Source organism: Hypanus sabinus, chromosome 14 (genome assembly GCF_030144855.1).
Source record: "Hypanus sabinus isolate sHypSab1 chromosome 14, sHypSab1.hap1, whole genome shotgun sequence".
Taxonomy (NCBI): domain Eukaryota; kingdom Metazoa; phylum Chordata; class Chondrichthyes; order Myliobatiformes; family Dasyatidae; genus Hypanus; species Hypanus sabinus.
In genome coordinates this window covers 70860932-70874600 of record NC_082719.1, presented here as the reverse complement: position 1 = coordinate 70874600, position 13669 = coordinate 70860932, and the positions used below count along the sequence as shown (strand labels likewise).

The 13669-nt window shown below is 40.9% G+C and overlaps 1 protein-coding gene across 1 annotated transcript in view; it reads right to left on the bottom strand.

Annotated features, from left to right (window-relative positions):
* Positions 1–1374: 1374 nt before the first annotated feature.
* Positions 1375–13669, bottom strand: part of cspg4ba (chondroitin sulfate proteoglycan 4ba) — an 88213-nt gene continuing 75918 nt past the window's right edge. The window contains exons 9-10 of the mRNA XM_059989424.1: positions 5834–6011; positions 1375–4769 (exon numbers count right to left, since the gene is read on the bottom strand). Coding sequence (XP_059845407.1) covers positions 2755–4769; positions 5834–6011 — 2193 coding nt within the window. The 3' untranslated portion in view covers positions 1375–2754. The remainder of the gene's footprint in view (positions 4770–5833; positions 6012–13669) is intronic.

The following is a 13669-nucleotide window of genomic DNA, read 5'->3' as shown; positions in this document are numbered from 1 at the left end:
CATGGATAGACATATCAGAATGGGAATGGGACGTGGAATTAAAATGTGTGGCCATTGGGAGATCCTGCTTTCTCTGGCGGACCGAGTGTAGGTGTTCAGCGAAATAGTCTCCCAGTCTGTGTCGGATATCTACTATAAGCCTACAGACTCTCACAGCTACCTGGACTATTCCTCTTCCCACCCTGTCTCTTGCAAAAATGCCATCCCCTTCTCACAATTCCTCTGTCTCCGCCGCATCTGCTCTCAGGATGAGGCTTTTCATACCAGGATGAAGGAGATGTCTTCCTTTTTTAAACAAAGGGGCTTCCCTTCTTCTGCCATCAACTCTGCTCTCAAACGCATCTCTCCCATTTCCCGCACATCTGCCCTCATCCCATCCGCCCGCCACCCCACTCGGGATAGGGTTCCCCTTGTCCTCACCTACCACCCCACCAGCCTCCAGGTCCAACGTATAATTCTCCATAGCTTCAGCTACCTCCAACGGGATCCCACTACCAAGCACATTTTTCCCTCCCCCCCCCCTTCTGCTTTCCACAGGGATTGCTCTCTACGTGACTCCCTTGTCCACTCGTTCCCCCCATCCCTTCCCACCCATCTCCCTCCTGGCACTTATCCTTGTAAGTGGAACAAGTGCTACACCTGCCCTTACACTTCCTCCCTCACCACCATTCAGGGCCCCAGACAGTCCTTCTAGGCGAGGCGACACTTCACCTGTGAGTCGGCTGGTGTGGTATACTGTGTCCGGTGCTCCCATTGTGGACTTTTATATATTGGTGAGACCCAACGCAGACTGGGAGACTGTTTCGCTGAACACCTACGCTCGGTCCGCCAGAGAAAGCAGGATCTCCCAGTGGCCACACATTTTAATTCCACATCCCATTTCCATTCTGATATTTCTATCCATGGCCTCCTCTACTGTCAAAATGAATCCAAACTCAGGTTGGAGGAACAACACCTTATATACTGGCTGGGTAGCCTCCAACCTGATGGCATGAACATTGACTTCTCTAACTTCCGTTAATGCCCCTCCTCCCCTTCTTACCTCATCCCTGATATATTTAGTTGTCTGTTTTTTTTCCCTCTCTCTCTGCCCATCACTCTGCCTGTTCTCTATCTTCCTCTGGTGCTCCCCCCTCCTCTTTCTTTCTCCCGAGGACTCCTGTCCCATGATCCTTTCCCTTCTGCAGCTCTGTATCACTTTCGCCAATCACCTTTCCAGCTCTTAGTTTCATCCCACCCCCTCTGGTCTTCTCCTATCATTTTGCATTTCCCCCTCCCCCCACTACTTTCAAATCTCTTACTATCTCTCCTTTCAGTTAGTCCTGACGAAGGGTCTCGGCCTGAGACGTTGACAGTGCTTCTCCCTTTAGATGCTGCCTGGCCTGCTGAGTTCCACCAGCATTTTGTGTGTGTAGTACAAGTTTGCATTTGGCTTTAACATTTTTTTCTTCTCTAATAAGGCTACTCTCAACCAGTCTAAATTAAAAAATCATGGTAAGGCTTTAGTTGCAGGAACATGTTTAATAAAGTTAATAATCATTCAGTATATAAATAGCATCTGCTTTTTCAAAATACGTCCAGATGTGCTTTTGCCAGAAGACGAAAATCTATTGCTCAAAAAATAATGTTGAAGAAAAACTTCTGTTTTAACTAATGATAGCAAAAAATGTGAATACAACAGTTTAGGCACTATGCAGGTGCTTGACTTATCCAATAAAATTTCTGAGGACAGAAAGTTCATAACTATGGTTGAAAGAGTAATTTTAGTCTTAAAACAAAAGTTAACTTACTCATAAAATGTTCAACACATTTTAACAGTGTAAAATTATATTTACAGTGTGCTTCTTGTGCACTTCATCTGTATGTGGAACATTTCATACTGCTGGTAAAGTTAATCCATTTTGCTGTGCATCTGCCTGATCTGATAACTCAATACTGATGGACTGACAAAACATTCAGAAAATGCTCTATTTGTATTCATATTGAAAATATGTCAATGCCTTTTGCTTGAAAACACAGTTACTACACAGACAATAGGTTATATGAATTTTGTATTTCCTTAAAGCTGATGAAAAATATTGACTTTGAGGAACATTGGCCAAATATATAAATTCAACCCAGTTGCCAAAGGCTGTTCTGGAGATGGAGGATTTTGCTAAGTTTCATAAGTCTCCAAGTGAGACCCCCACCCCCCCCAGGCAACATGTGCAGTACACTAACTGCACCCCAAGCCGAAAGCAGCAGGTCATGATAAATGTAACCTAAAGAAAGCCATGTACTTTAGACCATGCATGATTTTCAGCATTCTATTTTTATCCAGAGCTAATAACCAAAGTGATTGGTCAAAACCTTTTGATCTGATCGCTACTGATTGGGCATTGATGACATTACTTATGCAAAATATGATAGTGAAGCAATACTTGTATTTGGGTGAACCACACCAGAACAAGTTTTGTTCAATTTCTGGATGGGCGAAACTCAACGAGAAAGAGGCACCAACATTTCAGAACACTTAATGCATTTTGGCATGATTTGCATAAATTGACCCAACTTTCTGGGCAATTACATGCAGCTGGCTTTAAAAAAAATATTTTTCAAACCTCACTTTACTACATTTTGTACATGGCAAAGATGCTATGCTGTCACATTTAGGTTCTGAGCACATTTTTGAAAAAATGAATACTGAATTTAGGTTCCAACAAAAAAAAAGTTTGCTTTGCAGTATCTCCTATTAGAAATAAATTAATTGCTTTATCAAACCCAGTACTGATTGTGCCTTAAAGTTGGATTGGTTGTACGACAATGTTGTATCATTTCTGGATCAAATTGTTTACAGTTATAAAGCAGAGTTGAGGCTTTGTTTGACTTGGTGGCTCCTGAGAAAGCTTGGTTCTGCCTTTCTGCTACCAAAGGGTTACCTGTATTAAGGTGGGTGACAGTAACAACAGGAACTGTTGGGCTCCTCTCTACTGCATGTAAACCTGTAGTATTTGTCTCACCATTATTGGGACGGTTAATTATTAAAGGTTTGCGCTTTGGTTTTTTCTTTTTTATCAAAATTATGATAAATATACTGACGATCAAGAGGATTAGAAAAGTGAGGGGCAGAATTATATGCAGAGAGCTGAAATACTGAATGAGTTGAGCAACTGGTTCTATTGTGGCCTGTTGGACAAGGCCTCCCATTGTCACATCCAGGACAGAGGCAGAGGTATTACTTTTGCTATTCCCCCATTGTGATTTCCTTTGCCACCACAGCACAGCTGTAGTAGGTTTTGGAGTGGGAACATCTGTATGAGTTGCAAGTGATAAACTTCCTGAAGTTGCTGCATCTGGTGTAAACAGACGGAGGACAAATGGGTTTTCATTTAATGTGTTGTTTAGCATTAAAGAGCCATTAAAAGGAATAATGCTGTACAGAAAGACACCCTCAGCTGGTTGTACATTTTTTGCTGTCAAAACAAATGCAAATGAATCATTCAAATAGTCAATTCCTGTCATATTTGCTTCAACCTCAAGTAGAACAAGACCTAATTCAATGTCATTCTGAGTAAATATATTTGCAACTTCTCTGTGACCTCCTACCATATGGCTTGGTCTTATAAGTCTACCATAGGTAGGTAAATGTTTTATTTCAAACCGAGGAACACTTCCAGTCTGGTTGGCCAATCTGCTTGCATCAAGCACATCTGTTCCAACTTGACAAGTAGTTCCAGATGGTATCTTAAGGCCTTCTGCCATTTTCAGTAAAGGCCGTACTATAATGTCAACTAGTTGCTCAGTCACATTCCCTTCAGAAGTCATTACCGTAAACTCAAAGTTATCTTGGGAGGCAGAGAGATTGGTCATATGATAAACCAAAAGCCCTTTTATAAGATCATCCTGTTCAAATAAGGTCACACTTTTGTTTCCAAGCAAAATATGTCCGAACTGTGGAGGCCTAGTAATTTCATAAAGTATCACTGTAACTTTCCCATTAGTCTTTGCAGCCAAATGTTCATTGGTGATGGTAGAAATAAATTGCCCCTGCTGAATTTCTAATTGAGTGTTATTTATAAGCGTGATGATGATAGGTATAACCTCAAGATTAAATAACTTGTATAAAGGTCGGTGTTTACCATCAGTGACACTGAAGTAAAAAACTCCTGATGATGAGCTTCCATCTTGAACAAACCAAATGTTACCATCGTTGATGTCAGCCTGAGTGAAGTGTGTGATTGACATATTCAAATCCTTTGCTGTTGCCACATAGCCATTACTGGGTCCACTGATAATGGTGTATTTGATTTCTTCTGGAGTATTATCCAAATCTACAACATTTATATGATTCGAATTAATTGCAGCCTTGTAACCCTGCTTGACCTTTAGTCCAGGGGCTTTGGTTTTCAGCTCTGGTGGTTGATCATTAATTGGAGTAATGGTAATATTGAACGTCTCTTCCACCACTTCACTCTCATTCAAGGGCCTTGATGCAACTTTGCTCTTTAAGTTTAACCATGCAGCAAAGACAAAATTGTCCTTAAGGCTTTCTGAATCATCATGTAGATAGGTTATTCCATATTTATTCACAATAAACTGAGAAAAATAGGGTTTCTGCTTGGTAATGTTACGCTCACCAACAATAATCACACCGTGGACAGGCAGAGTTATCACTTGATACCATACTTCATACAGTGAATGCTTAGACTCGGGAAGTTTGGCCATCAGGTTTGAAGCATCCAGCTTGAATTTGTCAATTAATACCTTTTCACCTTCTGTAACAACAGCACCTGGAGAAAAAAATAGAGCTGCCCTAAGTAAAACAAACTTGCAACGTTAAAAAACCCAAGAGATTCTGCAGATGCTGGAAATCCAGAGCAACACACACAAGTTATAGATACAGTAAAGTAGGGGAGTCTAGGACAAGAGGACACGACTTCAGGATTGAAGGACGTCCATTTAGAAAAGAGACATGGAGAAATTATTTCAGTGAAAGGGTGGTAAATCTGTGGAATTTGCTGCCACGAGTGGCTTTGGAGGCCAAATCATTGGGTGCATTTAAGGCAGAGATAGATAGACTCTTGATTAGCCATGGCATCAAAGGGTATGGGGTGAAGGCAGGAGAGTGGGGATAACTGGAAGAATTGGATCAGCCCAAGATTGAATGGAGGAGCAGACTTAATGGGCCAAATGGCCTACTTCTGCTCCTATATCTTATGGTCTTAAAATGTTGGAGGAAATCAGCAGGTCAGGCAATATCCATGGACATGAATAAACAGTCGATGACTTAGGCCGAGACCCTTCATCAGTTCCGAAGAATGGTCTCGGTCCAAAACGTTGACTGTTTATTCATGCTGCCTGACCGGCGAAGTTCTTTCAGCATTTTGAGTATCTTGCAAAGTTAAGACCATCTTATATTTACAAAAGCCCTTCCACAACGTGAGGCAATTAAGGTTTGGAATCTTTTTGTGCCACAAGGCCATCTCTTCCCATCAATGTGAGGGGAGATGACTTAATGGAGATTGAAAATCAATCTGAGGTGGGGTAAATAAATGTACAGAACAGAGGATAAGGGGAAAATTGGAGGGATTTGGGGAGTTTATTGAAGCTAGTTGACAAGGAAAACATTCAGAGGGAAGGACTGATCAGGAGATGGGCAAGGGTGAAATGGATAAATGTTGGGGGAGTGGTTGTCAGGGAGATAGTCATGCCTTTTAATAACAAGAAATCAGGCCACAGCCTACAGGTCAAGACCCGCTCCTGCATCCATAGCTTTCACTGTTGCCAGTTCTCATACATGGTGCAATCTAATTAAGACAAGTCTTACTTTGAAGTTGTACTATGAATGCCTCACCTGTATTTGCAAGAAGACAACTGGATCGTCCAGCAACATCATATGATATGGTGATGTGAAAATGCTGAGGTTCCAATGAGGCTGGTGAGGAATGCACTACAAATTGAAATGAGTCTTCAGTACGCCAAGCTACATCCTCGGTGCGTGTGTGCTCATATGCAATCTTGCTCTCATCCACCTGTTGGAAGCAATATAGTTCATCAAAAGTGTAAGTTCAACACTGAAGAGAGTAAACTATTAAAACAGGCGGCCCCCATTTTTTGAATGTTCGCTTTACGACAGCTCACTGTTACGAAAAACCTACATTAGCACCTGTTTTCGCTAACTAAAGAGAATTTTAGTTTTTACAAAAAAAAGACAGCCACTGTACAAAAAACAACAACGCACACAAAATGCTGGTGGAACACAGCAGGCCAGGCAGCATCTGTAAGGAGAAGCATTGTCAACGTTTCGGGCCGAGACTCTTCGTCAGGACTAACCAAAGGAAAGATAGTAAAAGCCTTACTATCTTACTATCTCTTACTATCTTTCCTTTCGGTTAGTCCTGACGAAGGGTCTCGGCCCGAAACGTCAACAGTGCTTCTCCTATAGATGCTGCCTGGCCTGCTGTACTCCACCAGCATTTTGTGTGTGTTGTTGTTTCAATTTCCAGCATCTGCAGATTTCCTCGGGTTCACCGCTTTATACGTGTGTTTACCCCAAGAAAGACTACCATGACTATGAAGCCTTCTGCAGGCAGTTGTGTGCGCATGTATGTGTACATGCCGATTTTCTTCTCCAGATTGATTTTGTCTCGCTGACTTCCCGATTTTGATAAGTGAAACTACACCGTACATACAATATTTCTACTTTATATAGGCTGTATATTTATCATGTCATTCCTGCTTTTACTATATGTTCGTGTTATTTTAGGTTTTATGTGCTATTTGGTATGATTAGGTAGGTTATTTTTTGGGTCTGGGAACACAAAATTTTTCCCCATATAAATTAATGGTAATTGCTTCTTTACGACATTTCAGCTTACAAACGGTTTTATAGGAACGCTCTACCTTCGGATAGTGGGGGAAACCTGAATCCGAAAACATTTACACGTAACTAGGGAAACCTTTAACCACTCATTTTTACCTGTTCAGTACTTCAGAATAAAGCTTCATAAAGATTAGTCTGTTACATAATAGGCATTATATTGCTCTTTACAGGATAACGTAAAGCTTATTAATACTTCAGTAAGAACTAGGATTTTTGTAGGAAGTAACTTGCTTACTGAGTAAGTGAGCATAAGTGAAGAAAATTCTTACATTATTATTATGATTAGAAACTTGTCCTGGGTTGCATGTGATAACCATATGAGACTGAATTAGCTGAATAATTAAGTCAGTAACTTCTATTCCAAATTCTGGAAATGGGGTACAATGCAGGTAAAATGCAGTACGGTGTGATCAGTTCATATGTCTATGGATGAACCTTTGATTCAAAAAGTTCCTAACATAGCGCCATATAAAGGCATAACTGATATTGAACACCATATTGAAAGCTTATCATGAAATACAGAAATACCATAGGTGTTGTTGAAAGAAAATATATCAACTTCCACCCTCCTACCTCTGGCATGAAAAAAAGAAACAAAACTCGCAAACCCAAAACCCCCACACCTCCTCCCTCACAGGGGAAAAAAAATCAGTGATAAAAGCATCAAATCCCCTACCCTCTCCCTCGCAGAAAAAAAAAGTGACAAATCCTTGACCATCTCATTCGCAGAAAAGGACAGTGATAATGGTATCAAAACCTCAAAGCCCACACACACCCACCCCCCCAGCAATCGGCCACAAGAAAGAAAGCACTGAAAATCTGAAGGATGACAATATAGAGTACAGTGCAATAATCACATAAAACTCAGAGAATTGAAAACATCTTCCCCTCAGCATTCCAGGAGAGCAGCTGTATGAGCTCATCCTTCCATGAAGAACGGCCGCCACGCCAGCTCCGAACACTGGTGACCTGGCTGCTGACCATCATCCCCCTGGTGGCCTCTGTCGGGAGCAGTCGCTGATGCCCTCCACATTCACCTCAGTGCTGCAATCTATCCCGAGTATTTCATGACCCCATGCCCCATCCCTCTGGTCTTTTCCACAAGTCAGCTCATGTTCTATACAAGACCAGGGTCAGACTCCACTTGGAGTACTATGTTCAGTTCTGGTCACCTCACTACAGAAAGGATGTGGACACTATAGAGAGAGTGCAGAGGAGATTTACAAGGATGTTGCCTGGATTGGGGAGCATGCCGTATGAGAATAGGTTGAGTGAACTTGGCCTTTTCTCCTTGGAGCGACAGAGGATGAGAGGTGACCTGATAGAGGTGTACAAGGTAATGAGAGGCATTGATTGTGTGGATAGTCAGAGGCTTTTTCCCAGGGCTGAAATGGCTAACGTGTGGGGGCATATTTTAAATTACTTGGAAATAGGTACCGAGGGGATGTCAGGGGCAAGTTTTTCCACACAGAGAGTGGTGGGTGTGTGGAATACACTGCTGGTGACAGTGGTGGAGGTGGACACAATAGTGTTTTTTTTAAGAAGAGCCTCTTAGATAGGTACATGGCGCTTAGAAAAATAGAGGGCTATGTGCTAGGGAAATTCTAGGCAGTCTCTAGAGTAGGTTTCATGGTTGGTACAACATTGTGGGCCGAAGGGTCTGTAACGTGCTGTAGATTTCTATGTTCTAGGTCCTCTTTGAGACACGGTCTCCGGTATTCTCCATGAGGCAGCTCTCTAGACAAAGCAGAGTGCGAGATCATTCAGCTGAATTCCAACAGTACATCCCAGGCTGCAACAAGAACAACAAGCAGAAAGTGCAGAAAAAGTGAAATATATGAAGAGATTGGCTATCCAGAGAACGTTGTTCGTTGTTCACTGGCGCCATTCTGACCGAAACCCGGCTAGGATCGGATCATGTCAGAAATTAAATTGAAACTAAATTTGTTACAGGAATTGTCTCACCTTAAACTTGCATTTTAATGGAAGTGTGACAAGGTGTTGGCAGGCAATCTGCTTGAGGGAAGTGAACTATCATTAAAACATTGTACTGTAATTTGTTCATCCCTATTTTTAATGGAGAGCTTATCTTTGTACAACAGCCAGACAAGTTTCCCATAACTCAGTACATCATTGCCAAAAGCACAAGACAAGGTCTAAAACCTTTACCGCACTGCTTGTGGGAGGAGGAGGATCAGCAGCGTTTCCTGCCTGACCTTACAAGGCTCAATAAACATACTTCTTCTATCCATCATCCATCTGCTCAGCCGGTTATTACCCAGTGAAACAGGGCCCATTAGCAGCAGTCAGACCTCTCTGATGTAATCCTCGCCGCTATGGTTTAAGTCATCTGGTGTGCTGGACCTGTCCTCACCACCCTCCAGCAGCAGTCTGCCACCTTATTTACCTGTCGTCTCAAGTCTGATCTTGCCCTGCAAGATCTACCTTTGGGAAGACCCTCAAACTTGAAATCAACTGAACAGCTCTACGTCAGCTAATCAACAGGAGGCATGCTGGGTGGGGTGGGGGGGGGGGGTGGGGGTTTCATTTTTGCAATGTTGCAGGAAGTTCATCATCCAGCAAATGAGGTTAAGTTAAAATGCAGAGTGAACAGAAATTGCAGCAAATTCTCTGTGTAATAGAGAAGCTTTTTCCCCCCCAGAAATTCTCATGAACAGGAGGATTTTTACATATGAAGTATGTACTGTATATTCAATTAATCACAATCACTTAAAGTGGTTTAACCACCAACATTTATTGACATATGAAATCATCTCCACATCTCCACTCTGGTTGCATAAAACATTGTCATGATGTGTAGCCAAAATAAACTAGTTGTTTACATGTAAATGTAATATATGTAAAATTGTCATGTGTCCTGCCAATTACATTTTTTTGGGCTATCTAGTGGCTTTAGCTGAAAATGATTTTTGTTGTACAGTTTCATCCCCCCTCAAGCTAGTTCTCTGTATCCCATATTTTTTAAATTAAATTAAATAGGGCTGTAGGTTCATCCACTATTCCTTGTGTTAAATGTGCACGTAATATTGTACTCCACTTCTGAAACTTCGTTCCACTGGCTCTGATGAAACTAAGTGTCAGAGATGGAACACATTGTCCATTTCACATTTGCAGCCAAGGATGAATTCCGGCCTATTTAAATAAATCTCCAAGTTTTGTTTGAAGGATATCTAAATTTATCTCCTTTTAAATGAATAAGTGCTTGTATTTAATCCAAACTCTCTGTTCTGTAAATAGTTTTCCTCTTATTTAATCTCTGTACCATGGGTTGAAGAGAAGAAACTGACAATATATTTCAAACAAACTAGAAAAAGTTAAGACAAACCTTCATAAAAAAATTATTTTATTTACTTAACTTAAAAGAAGTCCTTAAAGTAAGATTATGGTCTGGTTAAATGCATCACAGCATAAGACAAAGGGACATTATCTAAAGGTCTGCCACATTATATGCAGATAATTTTCCCATAATCAGTTGTTCTGAAAAGCTTCTAACAGTGGGTAAAATGGACAGTATACACCTAATTCCATTTCACACTTTTTAATAGAGCTGCTATCAATTTCTGGCAGAGATTTTGAAATAACTGTGCAGGAACTAGTTGCACAGTGTTTCTTACATCAATGAACACCTGAGGCTCAGCATCTGTACAAGTTTAGGGGACAGATCTTGCATTATATTATGTCACAGATCTGCAGAAAAGTGGCAGATGGAGTTCAATCCAGATAAATGTGTGGTGATGCATTTTGGAAGGACAAATCAGAAGGCTGAGTACAGAGTTAATGGTCGGTTACATAAGAGTGTGGATGAACAGAGGGACCTTGGGGTTCAAATCCATACATCTCTCAAGGTCGCTGCACAGGCTGATAGGGTAGTTAAGAAGGCCTATGGGATGCTAGGCTTCATTAAAAAGGGGGATTCAGTTCAAGAGTAGAGAGGTCATGTTGCAACTCTACAAATCTCTAGTGAGACCGCACTGAGAGTATTGTGTTCAGTTCTGGTCACCTCATTATAAGAAGAATGTGGAAGCTATGGAGAGGGTGCAGAGGAGATTTATCAGGATGTTGCCTGGATTAGAAAACAAGTCTTATGAAGCAAGGTTAGTAGAGTTGGGTCTTTTCTCTTTGGACCGTAGAAGGATGTGAGGGGACTTGATAGAGGTCTACAAGATTATGAGAGGCATAGATGGGGTAGACAGTCAGTACCTGTTTCCCAGGGCATGAATAACAAACACCAGAGGGCATATGTACAAAGTTAAGGGAGGAAAGTTTAGGGGACACATCATGGGTAGGTTTTTTACACAGAGGGTTGTGAGTGCCTGGAATGACTTGCCAGGGATGGTGGTGGAGGCTAAAACATTAGGGGTATTTAAGAGCTTCTTGGACAGGCACATGGATGAAAGAAAAATAGAGGGTTACAGGGTTTAGTACTTTTTTTAAGGAATATAATGGGTCGGCACAAAATCGAGGATTGAAGGGTCTGTACTGTGCTGTAGTATTCTAGTGTCTAGTGTTAGGGTTGGGGAAGTATCGTCCAGAGTGGGCAAGCTATTTTTATGTAAACATTGTACTACTGCTTCCAGATATCCTGGTTACTTCAGCACTTTAAAACCATGCACAAGCGCCAAGCAGGTTTTGAAAATGTTGATGCTGGGTTGGGACAAAAATAACTCCCAAAAAAAAATCCATGATCAATACATGTATCTTAAATCTGTTAATGGCACCTGAAAATTTCTACTGGTTCATTACCATCTGCACAATTTTATAATATACTAATCCATAAGAGCTTATCATCATCTGTCTAATATGACAGGGATTCTATTTATTCCCCAAGCAATGAAGTACAGAAAAAGTTGTAAAATTAGTCAGCTCCATCATGGGTACTAGCTTCCATAGTATCCAAGACATCTTCAAGCAGCGTTGCCTCAGGAAGGTGACATTGATCATTGAGGACCCCCACCACCCAGGATATACCCTCTTCCTATTGCTACCATCAGGACAGAGGTACAGGAGCCTGAAGGGACACACTCAGCGATTTAGCAGCAGCTTCTTCCTGTTATCCGATTTCTACATGGACATTGAACCCATTAACACTACTTCACTAGTTTTTAAAAATTTATTTCTGCTTTTTGCATTACTTATTTTAATCCAACTATTTTTATATATACACATAAGCACACACATATAATTACCGTAACTTCATTTTTTTCTATATTTATCATGTATTGCATTATACTGCTGCCACAAAGTTAAAAAAACTCAGAACATATGCTAGTGATAATAAACCTGATTTGGATTCTGAAATTAACAACGTACAAAGTTATCCATGCTTTCTGCAGCAGCACAAATTTGATTGTCACTTCCTTATATGCCAAAATAAAAATATCTGAAAAACAAGCGTTTTCTTTAAGATATTGGTGGTCAAACAAATTCTCTAAATCACGTCTCCTAACAACAGCTCAATGGGTCACATCAAGCCTCTGCTGAGAGTTACTCAGATTTCCAATGGCCAGCATTACTAAAGAGGTAATTCAAAAAAATGTGAGTTTTACCACTTTGTAAAGAGTGGAGCAACAGTCACATGTAACCTGATCCTAGACAATTCCTCTGCTTGACTTCTCTTAGCGGTCGGAAGACTGTTGGAAATCTGTACAGCACTTTCAAAAATTCCAGACCCCAAATCAGAGGCGCATCTTGAACACTGGAACGTGAAAAATAACTGTACATCCACTCCAACTTGAGCTCTTTCCAGCAGGCCAATGCTTGAAATTTTAATGTCTTATCAAGAACCAAACAAAAACAAAGTGAATATGATCAGGTTGTGCAAGTAAAATGCCTAGTTTTGCATCTGATCCCTCATTATGCTTCTGGATATATAGACACTAAGCCTAAAACTAATGACTGAATAATTCATGCAGCTCTTGATACTGTCTGTATGAATTATTAAAGATGCTTTTACAGTACTTAAATTGAATGCAATTTTTCTTTTTCCAATTATTCTCTTTATCTAGTTTTATTCTACTAATAACATATCCTTTGTTTAGATAAATAAAACGACTCCTATGTGAACATATTTTTGTCTATTTACTTGACTAAATACTGTATCGTGGATCAACAGTTAAATCATCACAGACATGGATTATCAAACCTCCTGATGGGACAATGCAAATAGATGGTATTTCTGGTTATAACATTGTATAATTGTCCATTCTGGTCTTAGGCCCACCGATTAAAAATTCAATACTCCCTAAGGCCCAAGGCTTAGTGAGCTACGGAATGGCCCTCAAGAACTTTAGTTTGCATGCATGCCACTGAGAAATATGCAACAGATAGTGCAGAAAAAGAACTGAATCTGGAGATGCAGTAGGGGCCAGAGCTCGATGTATAGATCTGGGGAGCTGGTAAGTGCTCCACCAAATGATTTCTTTGCCCAGCGTTTGGGGAGATTGAATGATCAGGGCCTGGCATTGGTGTGGAAGATAGATGGGTAAGGTAGGCTCAGTAGGCACTATGAGTTGTAGGCATTGGGGACTGAAGGGTTTCATCTAATCACCTAGTAAAGGAGACCTACCTGAGGAAAGGTTTCCAGCATAATGTTAGGACCAGCTCAGGGATCCCTATGCCCCCTGTAATGATTCTGCACAGTGAAATGAGGAACTATGCAAACTGCTTTCCCCAGATTCTGAAGCAAAACACTGTTGTGTTCAGGGATTTATGTATTAACTGCCAGGCAATGGGTCCAGTGGTTCAGAACGTAACACTTTTCCCGTAATCTAAGAGGACTTCAATGCA